This window comes from Oreochromis niloticus, linkage group LG14 (genome assembly GCF_001858045.2).
Source record: "Oreochromis niloticus isolate F11D_XX linkage group LG14, O_niloticus_UMD_NMBU, whole genome shotgun sequence".
Classification (NCBI taxonomy): Eukaryota; Metazoa; Chordata; class Actinopteri; order Cichliformes; family Cichlidae; genus Oreochromis; species Oreochromis niloticus.
In genome coordinates this window covers 16785471-16807790 of record NC_031979.2, presented here as the reverse complement: position 1 = coordinate 16807790, position 22320 = coordinate 16785471, and the positions used below count along the sequence as shown (strand labels likewise).

The 22320-nt window shown below is 40.3% G+C and overlaps 2 protein-coding genes across 6 annotated transcripts; both read right to left on the bottom strand.

Moving 5' to 3' along the window:
* Nucleotides 1–7960: 7960 nt before the first annotated feature.
* si:ch211-132b12.7 (CLOCK-interacting pacemaker) lies at nucleotides 7961–15103 on the bottom strand. Of its 3 annotated transcripts, XM_013269376.3 has the most exons (6): nucleotides 14993–15103; nucleotides 14771–14918; nucleotides 12311–13782; nucleotides 11555–11737; nucleotides 10727–10917; nucleotides 7961–10618 (listed from the first exon to the last, which is right to left on the bottom strand). In XM_013269376.3, the coding sequence occupies exons 3-6, from the start codon at nucleotides 12414–12416 to the stop codon at nucleotides 9578–9580; spliced, it is 1521 nt and encodes a 506-aa protein (XP_013124830.1). In that variant the 5' UTR covers nucleotides 12417–13782; nucleotides 14771–14918; nucleotides 14993–15103; the 3' UTR covers nucleotides 7961–9577. The 3 variants fall into 3 exon arrangements, with proteins under 3 accessions (XP_013124830.1, XP_013124828.1, XP_013124831.1); XM_013269374.3 differs by having other exon boundaries at nucleotides 14771–15064; XM_013269377.3 differs by having other exon boundaries at nucleotides 13644–13782; nucleotides 14771–15064.
* Nucleotides 15104–16172: 1069 nt separating this feature from the next.
* On the bottom strand, nucleotides 16173–20748 carry ccnp (cyclin P). 3 transcript variants are annotated; one of them, XM_005474630.4, is made up of 9 exons: nucleotides 20534–20748; nucleotides 19858–19983; nucleotides 19537–19624; nucleotides 19207–19379; nucleotides 18950–19048; nucleotides 17987–18142; nucleotides 17148–17306; nucleotides 16881–17059; nucleotides 16173–16744 (listed from the first exon to the last, which is right to left on the bottom strand). In XM_005474630.4, the coding sequence occupies exons 1-9, from the start codon at nucleotides 20621–20623 to the stop codon at nucleotides 16585–16587; spliced, it is 1230 nt and encodes a 409-aa protein (XP_005474687.1). In that variant the 5' UTR covers nucleotides 20624–20748; the 3' UTR covers nucleotides 16173–16584. The 3 variants fall into 3 exon arrangements, with proteins under 3 accessions (XP_005474687.1, XP_005474688.1, XP_005474689.1); XM_005474631.4 differs by having other exon boundaries at nucleotides 19207–19376; XM_005474632.4 differs by having other exon boundaries at nucleotides 20543–20744.
* Nucleotides 20749–22320: the final 1572 nt, after the last annotated feature.

Genomic DNA, 22320 nt, shown 5'->3' with positions numbered 1-22320 from the left:
ATGACTGTATTTGAAGCTATTTTTATTTTTGTATGATACCTGATTTATATGGAATATGGCTGAAGTAAACTAAAGTCTAAAATACTTAGTCATTTGTTTAATAGTAATGTAACATTATATAATTCACATATAAAACTATGAATTGTGATTTTAAATGGTTTAAAAGCATGTAGAATAGCATATGTAGGCAAGTATATTTCTCCTTTTGTTATCAAGAAGCAAAGACAAAAAGGAAAAAAAAAAGAAACAGGGCAGGGTTCGGTGGTTGAATCATCCGTCCCCACCAATGCCAAAACCAAATCTACGCCCTTGGCTGAGGTATTCACTGAGCATGCGGTCGGTTGGGGCCATCTTCCTGATGTACTCGTGGATGTTCGTTGTCTCATCTTGGACTGTGGTACTGACACTAGTCCCCAGCCTCCTTCCTTCCGCTTAGCATAGAGCCTCTGGGTGCTGGACTGATCATGCATGGACGGTGAAACCGTCCATGCATGATCAGGAGCTTCCTGGTCTTGATGTGAGTGGCTTCTATCTCCTCCTTTGGCCAGCTTATTATCCCACAAAGGTACCTGATCACGGGCAGGGCGTAGGTGTTGATAGCCCGGATCTTGTTCTTACAGTTCAGCTGACTCCTCAGGACTTGCCAGACCCTCCGCAGGTACCTGGTGGTTGTAGCTGTCCTAGCAGCCTCTTTGCGGTTCCCATTTGCCTGTACTTATAGCTGTCCTTAATGTCTGCGATGTTACCTTCTGGTAGTTCGATCCCCTTAGTTCAGACTACCTTCCCTCTCTTCGTTACCATCTGACTACACTTCTACGATCCGAATGACGTTCCAATGTCCTTGCTGTATATCCAGGTGGTGTGGATCAGTGAATCGATGTCTCGTTCACTCTTGGCATACGGCTTGATGTCATCCATGTAAAGGAGGTGGCTGACGATTGCTCCATTCTGTAGTCAGTATCCATAGCCATTTTTGTCAGTGATCTGACTAAGGGGGTTCAGGCCTATGCATAACAGCAGTAGGGACAGAGGATCTCCTTGGTAGATCCTGCACTTGATGGTGACTTGTGCTATGGGGTTGAAGTTGGCCTGTAATGTTGTATCCCCACTGAGTTCCTGATGAAGGCTCTTAGGGTCCTGTTGATCTTGTATAGTTCTAGGCATTTCAGTATCCAGGTGTGGGGCATTGAGTCACACGCCTTTTTGTAGTCAATCCAGGCACTGCACAGGTTGGTCAGTCTGGTCTTGCAGTTTTGGGTGACTGTTCTGTCTAGCAATAGATGGTGTTTTGCTCCTCTGGTATTCCTGGTAATTCCTTTCTTTGCCCCGCTCATGTACTGAGCCATGTGCCTATGCATCTTAGCCACTATGATGTCTGACAGCAGCTTCCATGTGGTACTGAGGCAAGTTATTGGCTGGTAGTTGGATGGTCCTTTCTGGGGATCCTTGGGGATCAGGTCTGTCCGGCCTTCAGTTAGCCATTCTGGGTGACTAGAAACTGGTTCATTTGCACTGCCAGATGCTCACAGAGTGTATTCAGCTTCTTCAACCAGTAGGCATGAATCATGTCGGGCCCTGTGCTATCCAACCCTTCATACTGGAGACCCTTTCTTGGATGTCTGCTACTGTGATGGTTACTCGGCCCTGTTCAGGCAGGTAGCTGTGTTCTGCTCTTAGATCCACTAGCCACTAAGCATTGCCATTATGGGTTGCATCCTTCTCCCATATACTCTTCCAGTATTGCTTAATATTGCTTGGTGGTGCTGTTCTCATATTGTTCCTCTGCCACTGAGAATACACCTTGGATTGTTCTGTGGTGAACAGCTGGTTTAGTCTCCTGCCTTCTATTTCTCTGGTATACCTCTTAGCTGGCCAAGGCTGTGAGTCTTGGCAGTTTTCAAGACCTCATGAATGTATAGCCACTTGAAGAGTTACTTGCTATACGTCTTAGCCAACTATCAGAGCTGCAGAAAGGTGCAGTTAAGAAGGTGCCTAACTTACCTCCATGATACCTTGATCTTGGCCTCTAGTCTCTTTCTCCATGGAGGGTACAGCTCTTTGTGGCTGTTCAGCTTGTAGCCAAGCATCTCACTGATTACTTCTGCCATGTTGTAGATCAGCTGGTTAGTCTCGGTAATGGTCGCAGTAGGTATTGGCCGTAGTGCTGTATTCACATCAGAGGGTACTTCACGTAATTTTGGTAACCATAATCTTGGTAAACCATAGGTTTCAAGGTTTCAAGGTTCCAAGCTTCCAAGCTACGCCATGATCCTATCTTTAAGGTCAGTTCCTGTTGTACTCAAGACTCCTTCTGTCGTACTTGGGGCTTGGTACCCAATCTCGGGTGGGAGGGGTGATGACAATATCTCCTCCCTGACCTGTCGTCCTGGCTCCCCCTTGCCACTGCATTTGTGTTGTACCTTGTCAACCTCTAGCCATATTAAAGCAGTTCCTTCTTTCGAATGTTGTAACCCTGACCCACTAGTTGTCAATCTGAATGCTGAGATCCGGACTCACTGAACTGGTCCTTAGGTTTGTCCCATATAAAAACCTGACCTATAAACAAGATCAAATATATGTCACAACCAATTTACGGATAACTCTCACAAATTAAACTAGTGTCACACTGCAGTAACTACTATTCAGATCAGCTATCATCCATTCAGTCAAGCTGTACAACATTCAAATGTCAAGGTTCAAAATTCACAGTATCAAGGTTCAAAATTCAGTTGTAACCTGCAGTAATATTACAGATTTTCCACAAGACTTCAAATATTCAGTAACTATAGTCTCCGTATAATTCACTTTCATAGTAAACAGTCATTACATCCATCAAAAATAACTCACTGTATATATAATCAATCACAAAGAAATAAGTGTGTTACTCCTTTTAAGAAATGGAGTAATACGCAAATGCTTATCAGAAACTGAACAAAGTGCAAATAATTAATTTCAATAACATGTAAACATAAGAACTCAGTCTATGCATAGGAGCATTGAAACAGATGTGCTTAATCCCCCTTGTACCATAGGCCTAATAGTACAAGTGGAAATACACTAAAAATTACCTCCACATATTTATCACTGAGCATGGTAAAACAACTGATTGACACCATAACAGTATCAGTATAGAGTATAGACAGTATAGAATTATCTCCCATAAAACTATTATTTTCAGCTGCTCTAACCATCTACAGCTTTTCACAGGGTAATGACTCGGTTAGTGATGTAATTAGCATAACTATAGTGCGTTTCAGAAGCTATGTCCTAATTCATATGCCGCATCCTTCAGAGGACCCAGCCTTCACGGTCTATGTGGGCCGGGTCCTTCGAAGGCTGAGAAGGCCGGAAGTGCGAGGCTGTGAAATGGAAGGGTCTAGCCCTCAGATTTGCATCACCAGCTGTCTCAGTGGAGTTTAATAAACTCAGCCGTCTCGTCTTTGCTCGCTAATATATAACAGGACACTGGAGTAAATTCTCAACCATCTCACACTTCTGTTTAATCAGTTTTCTGTTTGACGTTTATTCAGCTGTGTGAAAACTAGAACTTTAATCACAGCCAAACCGATTTACTCAGGAACAAATAAAACACTGAAAAAAGCCAAACAATAACATTTTTAAGTTATCTAAGTGACTTTTATATCACGTTTAACCTGAGTAGTGAAACACCACGGGGGTTTGAAAACGATGTGCTGGGAGTCCCGTGTTCTTGCCGGCTCCAGTGAGCCTCGACCTCCCAGTTAGCTATCTGCCTGGTGGGTAACAGACGTCTTCGAAAACATCGGAGCACTTTTGCAAATATGTGTGTCTTGATAAACCAAGCAGATATTTGAAGTTTACAAACCTACATTCTCACCTGAAAATATGTTAAGAGTTTATTTTATGACCCAGAAAGAGTAATAAGAGTAATATTAAAACAAAGTAGCTGCCGCCATTGTTGGAAACTGGAATTGTTTGGGTCGCGCTATGAATTCTGAGATAGGTTGGGCCACGAAGGATACACCTGACCCATCCTTCAGATATGGGGAAATGAAAGATGCATTTGTTGGCAGCATTTGTTGGCAGCATTTGAAGAAGCGTTCGAATTGGGACAGCCTTCGTCGTCTGGCTGTAACATAATCGGCCTTCAAATGTGGCCTCCAAAGGATGCGGCCTATGAATTGGGACATAGCTCTAGAGACACTTACCAACTGTAACCACATTCATATTGTAGCAAGTGCCACTCATATGTCTAATTAGCTACATTTAGCTTACTGCTGTCGAGTGGGATGCTCAGTGTTTACGTGACGCCAAGGCTCAGTAAACTCCCCGTTTTCGCCCTGTCCTCTATGACAACCAATGCAAAACCATACTTAGTGAACAATATCAGTTTAAACGGTATTTCACTCGTTAGAGGTTATTTTCTCCAGCTTACCTATAAAAAAAGTTTTAGCCCGCCTGCTCTGCTCGGCTGTAGAAAGCAAGAGACTGAAAATACGGGAGCTGGCGCTGAGGGAGAAGAACTGCCTAGAGCTTAAACGAGAGGAGTGGAATAAAACAATAGGCTCTCATCAGAGCTCATCAACACTTGGAAAAACTTAACTCTTGTTTAGCCAAAACACATATCATAAATCTGTGTCCCTTTCATGTTTAAATAAATATATTGATTTTGTTTCACTGTCATTAAAGAAGGACAGCAAAAGCAGAAACAATGAACATGACATGTTTACTTTTCTTTTTTTAAGGTGATTTTAAGAACTGGTTAACAGTGTGCTTGTTTTTATCCTCCAGTGGTGAAAACAAACTTCCATACAAATCAAATCTCAGCCTCTTGCGCCATCTTGTGGACAGTCAAACATGAGTAGCATAGTAATATTTGTTAATATGAGCAGGCACAGGTGGCTGTTCAATTTACTGCATTCCTGCTGTCATATTCATGCCATTACACACCACAAACTGTCCAAACTAAAACACAAACATTCAACTCAGGCTGGCATGTTTTGTCTAGAAGGAGCTCAGTGTTCTGGCATCATGCTGTTGTGTTTCAGGTCCAGGCCTGGCATTCATTGCATACCCTCAGGCTGTAGCCATGATGCCCCTGCCTCAACTGTGGTCCATCTGTTTCTTTGTTATGCTCATTCTCTTGGGTCTGGATACACAAGTAAGACACACAACTTTAGAACATTGCATTTATGCTTTGAAATGTACTCATTTTGTCGTCCATTCTCTGCACAGTTTGTTGCCATGGAGGTGGTGATGACGTCCTTCATCGATATGTTTCCCAAAGTGTTGCGCAGGGCCAGTCGAAGGAAGATTTTTCTCCTTCTCTTCTGCCTAATATGCTTCTTCTGTCAGCTTGTCATGATTACTGAGATCTGTATGTAATGTATCACTGCCAAAAAATGATTTGGAAATGTGTGCTTGAGTCTGAAAGAAAATATTTAAAAAATTATATATCCTAAATTCCTGATTTAAGATTTAAAACTAAACGCATATGAAATAAATATCTGTGTTATTGTCTCCAGGGAGGGATGTTTGTGTTCCAGTTGTTTGACTACTATGCTTGTAATGGAGCCTGCCTCCTCTTCCTATGTGTGTTTGAAACTGGGTTGGATATTTGGTAGGTGTGCTCTTCCATATAGTTCCCTAGTGATGTCGTGATGATGATATGATCAGGAAAATTTTCACAGATTTATCTTGTGGACAGTATAGACATTATAGTGCTGTTTAACACCAAGTGTGATCAATATATGTTGTTTATCTTGCTTGTTCTCTTATTAAGGAGCAGATCGGCTGTATGACATAATAAAGGACATGACAGGGACACAAGCCAACTACTTCTTTAAACTCTGCTGGCTCTACCTCATGCCACTGGTCTCACTGGTGAGTTGAGCTTTAAGTGTTAGGATGTCAACACTCAATTCTCCACCAGCTAAACCATCTCCTTTTGTTTTCTCAGGGCTCTTTTATATATTCTTTCATTGAGTACCAGCGTCTGACCTTTAATCGGTGGTACGTCTACCCATCCTGGGCATATGTGCTGGGTTGGGTACTGGCCCTCTCCTCCATCCTGCTTGTTTCGGGATGGGCCATGTATAAGCTGGGCACTGGGACTGGGACCCTAAGTCAGGTGGGATGATTGTGGTATAAGATTAAATACAGTGTGGGAAATAATTATTTTATCTTCTTCTGAATTTGAAAGTTGTTCACTTAGAAAGAAATGAACAGGGTTTATTTTTCATGGTTGTTTCACTTTAATAAAGACAAAGAATATCAACCCCAAAATTAATAAAATAACGCATTACATGAAAGTTATAAATGATTTCTATCTCAGTTTTAAGTAAGTCTTTGATCTTATTTAGGAGGGATTTTGACCCACTCTTCTTCACAGAAACTCTAATTCATTTAGATTTAAAATTTGCTTATTTAGGCGCTGCTTTGTTGCCTTGGAAGTATGTTTTGAGTGACTGTCATGTTGAAAGACCCATCGTCAGTGTTCTGGCTGAACGAAGGAGGTTGCCGTCCATGATTTTATGATACATGGCTCCAGCCATTGTCCCCTTAATACTGTGAAGTCATCTTGTAACCTACCTTACTGTTTATTTCTTTGTGGGCAAATTTTTAAAATTCTAATAATTATGTACCCCACTGCATATAGTTAAACAAAAATGTATAGCTTGCGTGCCTACACTGTAATTTTTAACTACAATATGCAGCCATCCAGCTAACTAAATGTAGTTTCCTATGACAACATTTTTATAATTTACATCCCAGCTTATGTTGTAGATTTTCAGAATTGTTATTAAACTTTTAAGTATGACAGTCTCAAACAAACCCGTTTATGCATACTTCCTACATTTTGTAGCGTTTCCATCATCTGTGCCAGCCAAATCTTGAAAACCTAGGGAACCAAAGGAAAGAAACTGGAGAGCAGAACATCAAAGAACAACTTCTGCAGTAGTTCAAACTCAACTGATACAAAAAGGTCATCTGGTCCTTTAGTTTTTGTAACGGCTATGATTTGGAACTGAATGTGATGTGACTTTCTCTGTTTACCTTTACACAACTGATTGTATAAAACATAAAATGTTAAAATTTTGTCACGTAAAAGTAAAATTATTTTGAATTGCAAATGAGACTGATTTAATGGCATCCACCAAAAAATGAGTAAAAAATACAAATAGCTGATTGAGTTACAACTTTAGTTTTGTCTGAAGCACTTAGAGCAAGAAATCTACAAAACAAAGGCATAAAGAAATTTAAGTTTTCATTTTTATATATCAGGCCTTGTTCATGTATGCCTTTTTCCAGTATCCAATTCATATACTATGAGAGATATTGACATGGACCTTGTTAAGTCAGGTGATGTCCATAAATATCTCACTCATGATCCTCACTCATAGGTTTGGGCAGCATGAGGGGCATAATCTGGGGACCCTTACTTGGATGCATGCTCTGACCAAAACCCCTGACCAACTGTTCGAAAGACTGCTATTTTTAATTCCAAAGTGGTTGCAATGGTAATAAGAGCATTAGGAGTTGTAACTTGGTAGAGGACCCAAGCTTGTGAAGATGTCTCACACATCAAACACACAATGGAGGACATGCAAATCAATTTATGTTACTTATACTTTATGTTTTAGTGGGGTTAAGTTAACTGGTGATTCTAAATAGCTCATATACATCTCTCTGTGTTAGCCCAGCGACAGACTGGTGACTTGTTCAGGATGTAGTCTGCCTCTCGTCAAGTGGTGGTTGAGATAGGATCCAGCCTATATTTTCTTTCCATTACAATAAAACTACCATAAAAACCATTGATAGTATGATGCCTAGCAACCACCCATTTAATATAGATAAGAACCTTAAGGAGTCTAAGCCATTCCTGTGTGCCAAGTATGATCGCTGAACTCCAGACTGTGTAGGAGCTGGCAGCCAAACAAAAGAAATCAAAACTCAAAACTCATCACACACAGAGACAGACTTCATGTGTTATGATAAGATGGTAAATATCTTATTTCATATAATTTAGAAATGATTAAGTAACTAAAACATTCAGGCAACATAAAGACCAGTTTAAGCTTTAAGAGAGCGCCATACATATGCCTAAAATCCCATTCTGTTACAGTGCTTAGACCCTAGAGGAGTAAAATAACTGAAGGGGGTGCCACATCTGGTCTATACTTTCACTAAATATCAAGGACCAATTGTATAAAATGCTCACTCTTTCCAACAGCCTCTGTACATAGTGTACTTTTCATATGTCAGCATGGTATTTCATTAGGAAAAGAACACAGTGTAGAAAAGGGTTACAATCCACACAATCCAGCAAATGGAAAGGAAACTATTTCCATGGCTTTCAGGAACCAGAGACAGTGCTGCTCTTCTACCACATGCAGCACCCTGTCAGTTTCCATAGCAGCAGCTAGAATAATTCAAGGTTGAGTAAACATGTGGCACAAAAACAACAATAATAGGAGACTCACCTTGAAAAGCTCCACACTAAAATAAAGACCATTTTCCCATATTGTTTTATTTAAATAGCTTAATTATGAAAACTTAGCATTAAAAACCACCTTAAGTTTCACAAATGTGTTCATATGCAGAAAGAGAGAATAGTCTTGCACAAAACCCATTCATTTAAAAAAAAAAACAAAAAAACAACAACAACAACAACAACAACAACAACAACAACAAAAACAACTGCATATGTTTATACCCAAATTTTTAAATTTATAAAGCAAAGTGTGCTTTTCTACGAGAAAAACAAATGACCATATTAAAGCAACAATTAGTGGCTTGATCCAAAAAAAAAAAAAAAAAGAAAGTAAGCCCAAAGTAAAAAATAAAGCAGCTACATGAGAGGATGTGGTATGACTGGATACATAGAGCTTGTAGCAGAATTACTTCCATTATCATGAGATGTGTGCTGTGTTTCTAAAAGAAAGAAAAATATTATAACCAACAACAACAGAATGATAGCCTGTGATGGTAATGTGCCCCTGTTTAAAAAAACAACAAACAAACCAAAAAAAAAAAAAACTTTAAGGCTTTGTGGAAAAGAGATTGGACAGAAATCCATATGTCCAGTGTAGCGTTGTGCAGTTTATATTTTGAGAGAGTCTTTAGCTTCAGCTGTGCTATCAAAGGCACAGAATAATCACCCTGATGTTGGTGATACAGGTATAAAAACTGTTTTTAATTCATCTTTCCCTGAATGTGGTTGGATTGAAACGACGCAAAACAACCAAACTTGATAATATATACTGCAGATGTCACCACTGCATGAAGTGCCACTCTCCTTCCCTTCTTCCAGGGAAACGTGTTTTTTCTCTTCTTTAAGTGCATCTCAAGCAGACATCGTACCGTCATCTGTCATCAGATGGCGACTCTGGATTTGATTGCATTCAAGTGCATTAAGCCATTAATTAGGTCCGAAAACTGTGACATGCACAGTAAGGACTAAAGCTGTGTCTTTGTTTGATATCCGTGGACCTACAGAGATTTTCTGCATTTCTCCTGTAACACTGGGTTTAAAATATTCATAAAACTAAATGTCCACAACTAAAAACTCACCATTCAAAAGGCACTGCAGACTGGGCTAACCAGTAGAACTGTCAGGAGGTGTAAAGCTGGCTTTGTCTAAGGATGTCTCACTGCCCTTGAGCTTCCTGTCTTGTTTTGACTGTGGCTGCTGTTGTGCACCACAGTGCTGCTCTGGCATGGTGCTGAGGAGGCACGTTGGCAGGGCTTGTGTGGTCTCGGCAGCTTGTGGCCTGTTGGTGTCCCCTTTGGAAATGCTTTCTGATGGACTGGCAGAACCTGGCACAGTTGAGATTTGGATATTCTGCAGGATTTTAAGGTTGGGATAATTTCCTGACTCAGCCATAGCTTGATGGAGGTGCTCCCAAATAGTGATACCATTTAGGTTGAGGCTGGGGTTGCTGGCAGCCTGGCACAGCAGCTCTGTGTGCTGCCGCAGCTGGGAAAGGTCCCACTCTGTGGCACTGCTCTGACGCATCAACTCCTTTGTGCGCAATGTAATGTCCAGCAGACCGGACTGTCTGAGGATTTTTACTGTGTTGAGAAAACGTCGGTGGTGAATACTAGTGGCATCTTGGTTAAGTCCAACTGAACTGGTTGTGAATAATGAGTAGCTGGTGTCCTGACTGGATACAGATGGGGATCTCTGGCTCATGGAAGTAGGGGTGGGACTTGGGGCAGACAGTTGATCTTGGGGTGGAGAAGAACACGGCATGCCAGTGGTTGAGAGTGCCAACTTAGGTTGTTTATGAAGGTGCTGCTCTGGCAGATTTCGGGTCACAGACGGGCCATCACTCTTTTGTTCTGAGAACACCCTCTTGCTGAGACTCTGGGATTCGTGGATTGATGAAGATTTATCAGGTGGCTTCTTGCTGGGATGTGGCGCTATGCGTGGGTAGGAGTTCAGAATGGGTAAGTAGGAACCAGGTGTTTTCCTTTCTGAGACATTAAACTTTCGGGACAAGGGCTTTGATAGCTGGAAGGTGGCAGGCAACAATCCTGGCTGCTGGAGAAGGATCATTTGACGAGAACCCTGGTTGATGTCAGTGATGCTGTTTCTCCAGAGAAGCTGGCCTCTTTTCTGGGTCACATCTGACTGCTGGAACAAGACAGGAAGAGAAAAGTCAATATGACGCACAGTACATCTGATGGGAACATTATTTTTCTTTCTGAAAGACTATCCTGTGTTGGTTGTATCCTTCTTTACCTGCTTAAGCATTGTGTCCTTGATCATATAAACGGGTGGCTGGTTATGACCATCAGGCATCACAGAATGCTTTCCAAGATTCCTTTGCATACGTTCTTGGCTTTGTGACGTTTCTGCATGTTCACTGGCTCTGAACTGGCTTTTGTTTCTTTCCTGGTCCTCCACATCTGCCTGTTGCCAGTCTGAACCATCTGCAGAAAAGTTATTACAGGAAGAAATGCCAACAGCTGAACACCACATTCAAGAGGACAGTTGAACTTTTTGTGACACAAAGCAGCAGAGAGATGTTTTTTTTTTTTTTACCCTCACTACCTTATCAGGCAGTACCAAATCCAACTAGGCAAACATTTGCTTTATTCTCACAAAAGGGAAGACAGGAGGGACATGCATGCTTTCCTACAGTCAGCACTTCTTTTGTGGTATCAGTAACACAGTGTTCGTATTTCTGTTTTCTTTATTTTCTTATTTGTATTTGAAATAAAATTGTGCGTTAGATGCTCTTAAATGACTCAGGCCACACAAGAACGTCCAACAATACTCATTGGATTATGATTTTCTTCAAATCAACTTTCACCGTGTCCCTTAGGAATGTCACATAGATTTCTACACCCTTTATTTCACATAGATGAAAAGCTAACCCCAAAGGCTAAAACTATATATTTGTAATAACTTTTTCACTTCGAATTCAAGGAGATGCTTTAGACATTATTCCAGCAAAGCTGAAATGAAGATATCAATGCCTGCACTGACTTGCATAAAAATCTAAATGGCATGGTGAGTAGCCTTGGAATATAATATGAAGCGTTCGCTATATTGACTCGGACTCACCAGAGAAGCCAGAGTCCTTCTCGGAGCTGCAGTGGGAGCCCCTCCTGCTTGAGTCATCTTTGTCTTTAGTGTCACGTATAGCCAGTAGAGCTGTATTGTTGCTCTTATCTTTAACTTTCTTGCTGGGTGCAGCACAAGGGCTGTGCTGATCGAATGAAGGCTGTTCCTTTGGCATACTGGACCCTATCAAGAAAATCCAAGAAATTTAGATAGCTCCTCTGTGCTAAAATGTAGAATACAGCAACCCTAAACAGGTTTACCATACATATAATCCACAAATAAACAACAATATCCTCATACTTCATACTATAGGAGGGTAATTGTTTCAGTTTAATTGGTAAAATGTAATACTCTGTTTCATTTGATGCATGGTTAACCACAGAGTTGAACAGATGGTCCTAACATCACTCACTAAGACAGTTAGACAGATACTTTTGAAGAACTAACCATAAACCAATCAAGGTGTGATTGAAGCACAGACTCTCAACTTTAACAAAATGTTGCACAAATTCACATTCAGAGGCTCAGATGTAATTGGACAAATCCCTGATGCCAGGTGAGTCCCAGCCCTGTGTTTTTTTTTTTCCTTTGAGAAATTAAACAGATAAAAAGGTCCACGGTTAATTGCAAGAGCTGTATTTCACGGGGTGTCCTTTCACTGGAATGAAGGCCCAAAGAGAGAGTGTTGCAAGTGAGGCTGGAAAAAATGAAATCAAATAAAAAAAAACTATTAAAAGGATAGCAAAAAATGTTTACCAACAATTTGGTAGGTTCTCGCACGGGTCAGAAGACAACTAAGGCTAAAAGAAGATGACCCACAATGACAGAATTTCCTTGGTTGAGAAGAACAACTTGACAACATCTAACCAGGTGAAGAACAGAGGAAATAGGTGAGGGAATCATTGTCAAGGTAATGATCAAAAGACAAATTCAAGAATGGAAATACAGAGCTGATTACACTCAAGGACAGAAAAACCAGATAAGATTTACAAGAATATACCAAAGTTAATCTGCACCACAATGTTGAGAAAAGTATTCTCAAAGACAAAAACAGTCCATGAACCAAAACATCCTCTGTCAAATATGGTGGAGGGAGCATCATTCCAGTGGAACTGGGTCAATAGGATTTCTTGATAAGATGTTTGCTGATAGAAGTAGCAAGAGGAAATGTCTGTTCAGATTCTGCGCCTCACAGTGCAAATGGATATGGACCCAAAGCCTACTGCAAAAGCAACTCAATAGTTTCTAATGGCAATGAAATATTTTCTTCAGTAGCCAAGTCTGTCACTTGAGCTCAGCTCAACAAAGCAATGTTCGATCATTTAATGCAAAACTGAATACAGAAAGGCCGCCAAACAAGCAGTGGCTGAAAATGGCTGCAGTAAAGGCCTGCAAAAGCATCTCAATGAAGGAAACACAGCATTTGGTGATGTCCATGGGTTCTAGACTTCAGGTAGTCATTTAGTGTAAAAGACTTTGGTAAATAAATAACATTAATAATAATTCTTATATTTAAAATTGTTTGTAAGCCTCTTGTTATAGTTTTAATTCCTAAATAGTAAATGCAAATTGTATTTAATTTTTGTATGTCTTCAGCTTACTTCAACCACTTTTGACAGTTTGATTTATAACAAATTTGTACAGAGGGAAAATTACAAAAATTGTCTCTAACTGTATAAAGCCCAATGCCTTTGGAGTTAGTCTACAAACAAAATGTAATGTTGTTTGCACCACAGTACTCCATGGTGCAAACAACACTAATTTCTGCCAAAGGCCTGTGAGAAATCCCAGCAAACAGACATGAATGTTAGCGGAGGGATCTTTACTAAATAAATAAAAACACATTTGTTTGTAAGACTCTTGCTGACAGTGCAATATATGTGTAAACAATAGTTCAAGATTATAGGCCAGATAACAGAATTACATACGAGCATGTCCTAAATATCTGATCTTGTTATTCAATTAGGACTCAACTGTACCATGTATCAGCACACAAATATATATAATTATATTAGGAAGGTAAAGAAAAATGGGTTTCTGGTTTTCTAACTTTCCAACAACACATTTCACACACAAGTTTGCAGCTTACCTGCTTGACCCCACACCACTGTCTGCTCAGCTGTGATGTGTACTCTGCTACATGTGCTGCAGACAGTCACTCACCTGGGAAAAACTATGTGCCAACATCATTTCTAAATTGCCCCAAGCATCTCACCCTGCATTATGTTCTGTAAAACAAAAAAGGACGAAACAAGTAATCATATCAATTCATACTGTACAAAGCAGGCAGTGATATAAATAAACGGGCATGATAAAACCGCACAACCATTGCTCAGCTCCAATGAAGATACTAAAATGACTTACAATTAGGCTGTAATACACAGAACTCCTCATGTTGCCCACAAACTGTAGCTACAGTCTGATATTATTCCTCTGTGCTCTCTACTGTGATTTCTCTGTCTCAAAGATGAGTTGAGATGATAACGATTTAACTACAGCAGCATGTATGGTTGTGCAGTGGAAGGACTTTTAACTTTAATGGTTGCTCTTTAAGAATTTAAAGATATTATCCTACCAATCGGGTGAGCTCGACTGATGACATCATCACAGAATTTATGATATTATCGGGCTGGTTCCATGAAGGCACCACAGCCCGCTGTCAGCTAAACAACACACTTCCCACCCCCCGTGTTATGTAACACCCAACTTTAAGTCCGGCCCTCTGCTTACATACACTTCCTCTCACACAAACAAAAACATAACAAAGACATTTAGTACCCACGGTGGTAGCAATATAAACGCTCTGTGTGGATTTAGCTGTTGACATAAGCTAAACGTAAAACCTCTGTATGTAAAACAGCCAATTATACCATTCTAAGGCTTGTTTTCTAGATTCTCTGCTTTTTTTTATGCCGTCCATAAACCCTTAAATGTTATAGCTGTTGTATATCCAGTATCTAGAAAAAATATTTTATTATATGTGCTTTGTCAAATTTGCGGTTTTAAAAAACTAGGGTTAAAACGGTTTGAAATTAGGCAATGTCCGTCAAACCAAGTTGAACACCATATGCCATAAATTTCAAAATAAAACGCACAGCTAAAAAAAATAAAGAGTAAAAAGACGCGGTTCTGTGAATAATATCACATATATTTATACACTACTCAGTGCAATATATAGTTGTTTGTTGACTTTTCGGTTCTTCAATCAGTACTTACCTATACTTTTATCCAACCGGACAAATCGCGACACTTTTGTTTTGAAATTCTAGTGGCTAAATTTTTCCTAGCTTGACGTCGCCGATCCCAGAAACGATCCGAAAAAGTGAAAAAAACATAACCAGTGTCCGCACGCTGTCACTCGATCCTGTAAGTATGAACAACACTGTGGGAGGACAGCCCAGCGGGGACACAATTAAACATGTGTTCGACCTGCTTTACCTTAACTGAACCCACAGCTGCCTGTTGGACCACCTACCACACACACACAATAAAAACGAGCTCTCTCCGCCAGCTAAGCTCCCATTGGTCCGTGACACAACTCCAAGAGCCAATCATAGGAAGCACGTGCGCAGGAAGGCAGCGCTTGTGCAGGAAACCAAGAGGGTCAAAAGACATTTGCGAAAGGTGACACTTGTCTAAACGTTACAAAAAATGAGAAAGAATAAACTAATGTAGGAAAATTAAAGTAAAAAAATGTTTAAGACTGAGCTGTGAATCCTTTAAGCATAAAAAAGGCACCTCACTTATGAGATGGATGATAACAAAGGGCCAATTTCCATCTCTGTTCACTTAGTTACTGGAAGTCTTTTACAAAACCAATTTCTGTACTTAAATTGATGAAAATGCCAAAGGTAACATGATTTTGACTGGTATAAAAATATTTTTTCCAGTAACAAGGTGATTCCTAAAGAAGGAACTCTGTTTATCCATGCACTCGCTTCATTGAGTCCTCATCAAAAATGGTCTCAGGGGTAGGGTGGCTGTGAAGAAGACATTAAGGAAGGGAAACGGGAAGAAAGACTAAGACATGCCAAATTACACTGCATTGAACATTAGTAACCAGTTCTATGGAGTGATGCATGCAAATTAAACATTCCTAGCTCAAATGGTCATCAATATATACAGATGTGGTCAGGATAGTGATTCAACAGTAAGTGTTTAATTTATGGAATAATGAACCCAGAGTACCTCAGTCAGATGATCCCAAACACTCTGCTAATGCAGTGAAAGCACTGATAGTGCTCCATTGTGTGCGTCGTTTTTTGTCTTCCTAGAGTGTGGATCATCTTGACAGAACAGAACAAAAAGACAACCAATATCCAAAGGAGATCGCTGCATATCCATCAATAAACCATTCCTGAAGAATCAAAGAAATTACAAGTGCTCAGGTTGTGTTTACGAATAAATGTGGTCATATCAAATATTGACAGACAAGTTCTAGTTTCCTGTACATTGGCACATGGCTCGATACATCTCTACACCAGTTTCCAATTTTTCTAGCAAAACAAAGAAATTAGAGGTGGCTTCAGACTTGCGCACTTTTTTTTTTTTTTAACAATCCAGGTGCCACTGGATTTAAATGTATTCCACATTTATGCACAAATGAATAGGCCAGATGTCAATACTCCGCACCAGACACTTTATTTTATTTTTTTTTTTTACATTAAAACTTTCTCAAATAACTTGGCATACAGACCACATCCTCTCCACAAAATGGCAAGACAAGGACATCAATACAGTTCAAATATATATTTTTTAAATCAGCTACAAGATAAGTTCATAAAACAGGTGTGCTGCAAAGTTGGTCAGTACATATGTCTGGCAACAAATCTTACTTGTTCTTTACCCAATTATATGTCAACACTTCATGATCCATAGTCAAGATGATACTGCTTTGGTTGGAAGCTTTTTGTCAAAGAACTAACATTCTTGAGTTATACTAGTGCAGTGTAACTAGTTTAAACTAGTTTGTACTAGTTTAGCACCTTTGAAGCTCAAGTATGTAATCAAGTTGTTTCAAAGCAGGTATGTCAACTGCATACACCCAGTAGACTGGAGGCATTTTTCAGTCCTGGGTGTCTACTGACATGCATGGTTTCTGGAGATGAAAATTTAAGAAAAGAAGCACAGGTGTGAGCCTTGGCAGCAGCACTGGCTAGAATATGCATGATCTTCATAAGAGTAGCCTCACTGAAAAGAAAGAAGAAAAAAACCCCAAAAAAACAACAGCACAGACATTAAACTGACCAGTACGAAAGTAACAAAGCTTCTTATAGATGTAAATGTGGTAGCCAATTAATTTGTGATTAATAAATGTCTTGCTGACCTGCCAACATGAATGCTGGAGACTAAACACCAGGCAGTCTCTCCCTCTGGTGTTGTAGGCTCCTGCACAACTTGGCGGGCCAAACAGAGTGCGGCTCCAGCGAGCTGAGCGGGCAGAAACACCAAACACTGGCCCTCCAGGAGCGACAGCTCCAGCAGATAACGAGCCATCCACACCACCTAGTGCCACAAATAACAGGATGGGGTGACACTGGATCTTTCTGCTCAATGCGCACAACACATCTTGACAAAAACGTTGTCCATCTACCATGGCACTGCAGCGAGCAACAGAGGCAAAAATAAGCAGGAAATGCAGAGGTGGAGAGTAGGATAGCTCAAACTTGAGGCCAGAGAGGACTTTACGTTCCATTCGCAGAAACTGATGTTTAGTATAGGTATGATCCATCAGGGAGCAGAGTCCAGACACCTGGAGCAATCACCATGAGATAGAACAGCTTTAGAAAAAAGTTTATATCATCTTAACTTGCAAGATTAAAAATAGTAGTGCATCTCAAAAGATCATAAGGTTAATGTTTTTTTGTGTTCAACTCAAAAGGTAAACTTTCATATATTCATTACACAATGTTAAATATTTCATACACTTTTCATTTTCATTGTTACAGCATATAGCTTATGAAAAATCAGAATTCCAGTACCTCAAAATAATATTTCTTAAGATGAATACAAAAAAGAATTTAAAAAATGTTGAGCTTCTGAAGAGTATGTTTATACACTCAGCACTTGGATAGGAAGTCTTTAGCACAAACTAATGCATCAGTCCTGGATGGCAAGTGGGTGATCAGCTTGGGACACTGCTGAAATGTTACTGAAGCCAAGCTGCTTTGATGGCCACTTTCAGGTCATCTATGTTTTTGGGTAGGGTATCAGCTTTAGATAGTTTGAAAAACAAAACAAAAAACCCCCCACGATTCTCTACGAGGTTCAGCCCAGATGAATAGGCTAGCCAATTAATCACAATCAAGAGGATATAACAAAGAATTATTTGTTAAGGCATGCCAAATTACACTGCATTGAACATGCTCATGGCTTATTTAGAGACCCAAGGATGCTGTATCTGTTCAGGCATGGAGTGCTGAGGCAGCATACCTCAGGGAGAAGACACTCTTCTTTCTTGGCAGCAATGAAGAGACAAACCATGCCAAGGAGCTGCAGGTTGGCTGTGGTCACCTTGATTAGTCGCAGTGAGCGGTTGAGGAGGTGTATGGCCAGATGAAGGGTCTCATCTTGAAAGTGCATAATTTCCTGGGGAAAAAAAACAAACAAAACAAAACCTTCACATACTGTATATGGAAGATGTACATACATAACCACAGTGATGCCATCCATTGATTTGTGGACTACCATTTTAAAAGCGTTGCTGTTTAGCTTTTCACATATTTCCATCTTGCCTTTTTTGGAGTTGGACATGAAGTGCAGGTTTATCAGCTAACGCTAGCAAGCTGTATCAAGCCTGCTTCCCTCAGGGAAGCGCTACAGGTGCATCAGCACAAAGACCCACAGACTCAAAAACAGTTTCTTCCCCAAGTTCATAAACACCCTCAACTCATCCCCCTACTGTACTCAACATTATCAAAGCAGTGTGGGATCATCTTGGAATGAAACACAGCAAACATCCAAAGATGAGCTTTCAAGACGTCTGGAGAACTATTCCTGAAAACTATTTGATGAACACTTGTCTACGAGTTCAAACCACCATACGAAATATGGACTTTGAATATCATTAGAAATGGATCAACTTTGTTTTTGGCTTATATGTAGTATTTCCATGCATGTATACACTTAATTCCTAGACCCATTTCCTAACAAAATATCAAGAAATGAGGGATGGCTTAAGACTTTTAAATAGGATTCCAAGCCTTCATGAAAACTTATAGCTTTAACTCATTGCTTTTTAGATATAGAGTAACCCTACATTATCCACTTACTTTGATTATGTGTTTTCATGTGTGTCCTTTGTGTCCATTATCAGTTTTACTTTTAACAAATAACCCAACACAGGGATACAGCCTTTGATTATCTGAAAATTAATCTACTTAAAGGGGGACTTACATGAACCTGAATGAGCCAATCCACCAGAATACCTCGAGTGGCATCAGTAAAATACCTGGGGAGGTCAGCACTGGGAAGAAAGTTCTGTGTTTGGGTTCGCTAAAGGGTGAAAATAGAAGACAGAAGGCACACTAAATAAAGGATGAGAGTGCAATAATAAGTGTGTGAAGTCACATTACAAGTGAGGTGTGCACACAGCCCGCTTGAAAGACAAGGTTAACTCAGATGAGACATGAAGGGGTTTAATGGTGTCTCACCATCATGTCTAGAAACATCTCCCAGGCATATGTCCGGTCCCATATGAGATCTAATTTCTCTAATGCCTTCTCTATTTCATGGCGCAACAAACTAGGAACCAGCACTTGTAGGCTAGGAAGACCCTGCAGGCCACAAGGGTAAAGCAGCACAGGATCTTCTACACACCCTTCTGCTATACAGGACAGCAAGAGAAGCACAAGTTTATAAACTTTGAGCAGGTTTAAAACAATATTCCCTCTTATGAACACTGACAATTCAATTTTATTAACCATTTATCCTACATGTTGGCACAACATGCTTTTATGGCTCTGATCTTTAAAAAAACATACCAATTAATTTACCAGGTGACCATGCCCTACTGTCCTCATGAAATCCCATGATGATGCCTTCACTGGTTTGCAAGGACAGTCTCCTTTCCTGCAGAGAACACATTTGATCATTGCGAAAAGCTGCTCAATTTGCAACTCCTATGATCATGGCAAGGAAAATAAAAGCACCAATTCTAACCCAGACTTGTATTACTCCAAAGGAGAGGAACTTTACATCCACACAGAATTCCTGTAATCAGTCAAGACTTGGCTGGCAAAAGAATACATTAAGTCACTTTAAGTACATGAAGTCATGTTAGTGTGGGGAGACAAAAAGCATACCCATCTGCGTTCTGGTTCCATTTTAAGCAGGTTCATCCTGGACTCGTCTGCTTCTACAGGCTGCCAGCGATCTATAGGCCCAGAGGCATTAGCCCAGGTTCTTAGTGGGGCTCGCCTTTCATCCGCCTGGAGGGATCACAGACGGTAACTGACTGACATTTTCTGATTCTGACATTAAAATTGAATGCCTATGCATTTTCCCCCTCTTCCTCCTTCACTTTAGGAGGTATGCATCTACAGTGCAGTTTGTGAGACAATCTGCTGACAGTATATCTCTGCAATGATTTGTTCAAAAAGTGTGTTTCGCATCAAGGTCCTGTTACAGCTACATGGACTCATGGCAGGTGAACACAATCAGTCTAATAACAAACTAGTAGACTTTGAGAAAGGTGACTGCAGTGCAGTAAACAAAGCTTTCAGACTCATCTAATTATGTTGCTGTGAGATGATAAAGGGGTGCAATAACAAAGGAATGTGATTAATGAGGTAAAGGTTACTTTTCCTTTTTCATTTCTCCATCAGCTTGCCCAAATTCTCACGGCATTTGAGCAAGCACAACAAGGTTTAAGGCAGAAAAAAATGAAGCATGGAAACTAAAGAAGTTTCCATGCTTCATTTTAGCAGTTGATTTTAGAAGTTTATCACATATGTTTAAGACTGGGTCTCTGGAGCACACCGAGCAAACCTTCTTGTGTAAGTCCAGCAGAGGCTTGGTGTCGCAGAACCCAGTCCTGGCCATGGTCACAGCCGAAGACACAGGTCTCATGCACGGCCGCTGCAGCTACTTATCCACGGGTGTCGGCGGAGGCCTGGAGCAGAGTCGCCGACCCAGAAGAGCCGTTAATAAAGACAGGTGAGCCCCACTGATTGGGGCGGGGTCAATGGTGTGATAGGCAGGTTAGAACTTTCGGTGGATAGCCAAATAGATGGATAAATAAACAAATGGGAGATTGCGCAAAAATGCACACTGTAGTGAAAACGTCAAACCGTGAGAAATTCGTGGGTCCTTAAAAGCTCATAAAATTCATCTGCGTAGTTCAAGGAAAAAGATGAATTTTAAGTCTTAAATGAAATGTTTTGTCCACCGCGACTTACGTTTTAGTGAGACCGAACAATGCTAACGGTTATATTATACTCTCATAATTGGGGCATTTTATGCAACCCCACGAAGGTCAACGCGAAGCCGTGTTCCTTCACTAGTTTTATAATACAAACAAAGCTATCATAGTGCAATTGTCCAATTACAAAATGATGTAATAATTGAGTTGCTAGAATTGGCTTGTGGGAAATGTCCTTTCTCAAATAATTGCTCAAATGCTATTTCAAAGCCTCTTATGGCTTAAACTAGGTCTGGGTTACATTTCTGTCTGGCCTAATATGCATCTATATTTAAATTCTAATAAATGACTCATTTTGTAACATTAATCTGAAGGTACAGTCCCTTTAGTTGAAAGCCTTATCTAGGAGATGGAGTGCATGTATATGTAGCCTACACTGACCAAGTTCATGAAAGAAAAACACACACACACAGATTTCTTCAGTAAAAATGTTTACTGGCACATTATAGTTGCAAATGTTATAAGCTACCATACTGTAGCAGGTATCACCCGTTACATTGTAAAGTCTTGCAAAAGGGGGCTGGAAATGCCTTCCAGGACAAAGTCCTCCCCTTAGAGATTGCTTTTTTTTCATTGCCCTCTGAGCCTCAACTAACAGCAACAAGCAAAAAAAATATCTATATAAAAAAAATGGGGAAAAAAAAATCTTTTATACCGGCATCAGGTGTGACATTCCTGACTGCTGATCACATTCAAATATACAAAGAAGCAAGATAACCATAGTAAAGCTGCAAATCAAACACTACGAAGCTGCAGGCCTCCCCTTCTACTAATGCTGCATTCCCCATCTAGCTGCTTCTTTTTCCTTTTTTTTTTGGTATTTACAAAATAATAAAGAGGCACTTGTTGTGCCCGTGTAAGCCTACAGGAGAGGTCAGGGGTATTAACTTGCATGTTTAGCTGTGAAGCATTGCTTAAAGCGTGGCCAGCAGCGAGGTTCAGTGTATGGCTTCACAACCAATATCAAAAGAAGTCCAGCAGCACCCCCTTATGGCCGTGATAGCAATGAAGGCAAATCCACAGTGGAGTCCATCAGTGCAATGGTTCTGATATCTGTTCCTGCTGTGTCCAAAACGCAGGACGCTAGGCTAGAGTATGATGACTGTGCCTGAGCCAGTGAGAAGAGGTGCTGGAGTTGTGAACTGTAAATCAAAGCCATTTGATCACCACATAATCGTCATCATTTGAGGAGCAGGGGCCTTTAGATTCTCGTGTCCATTTCACCACTTTCACTCAGAGGCACACTCTGTCACACCACAGCATTCACACAAACTTAAAATTGAAGAAATAAAGATGTGACATGACACGAGGGATATCCCAGAGAATGCTGATTTGTTGCAGAAAA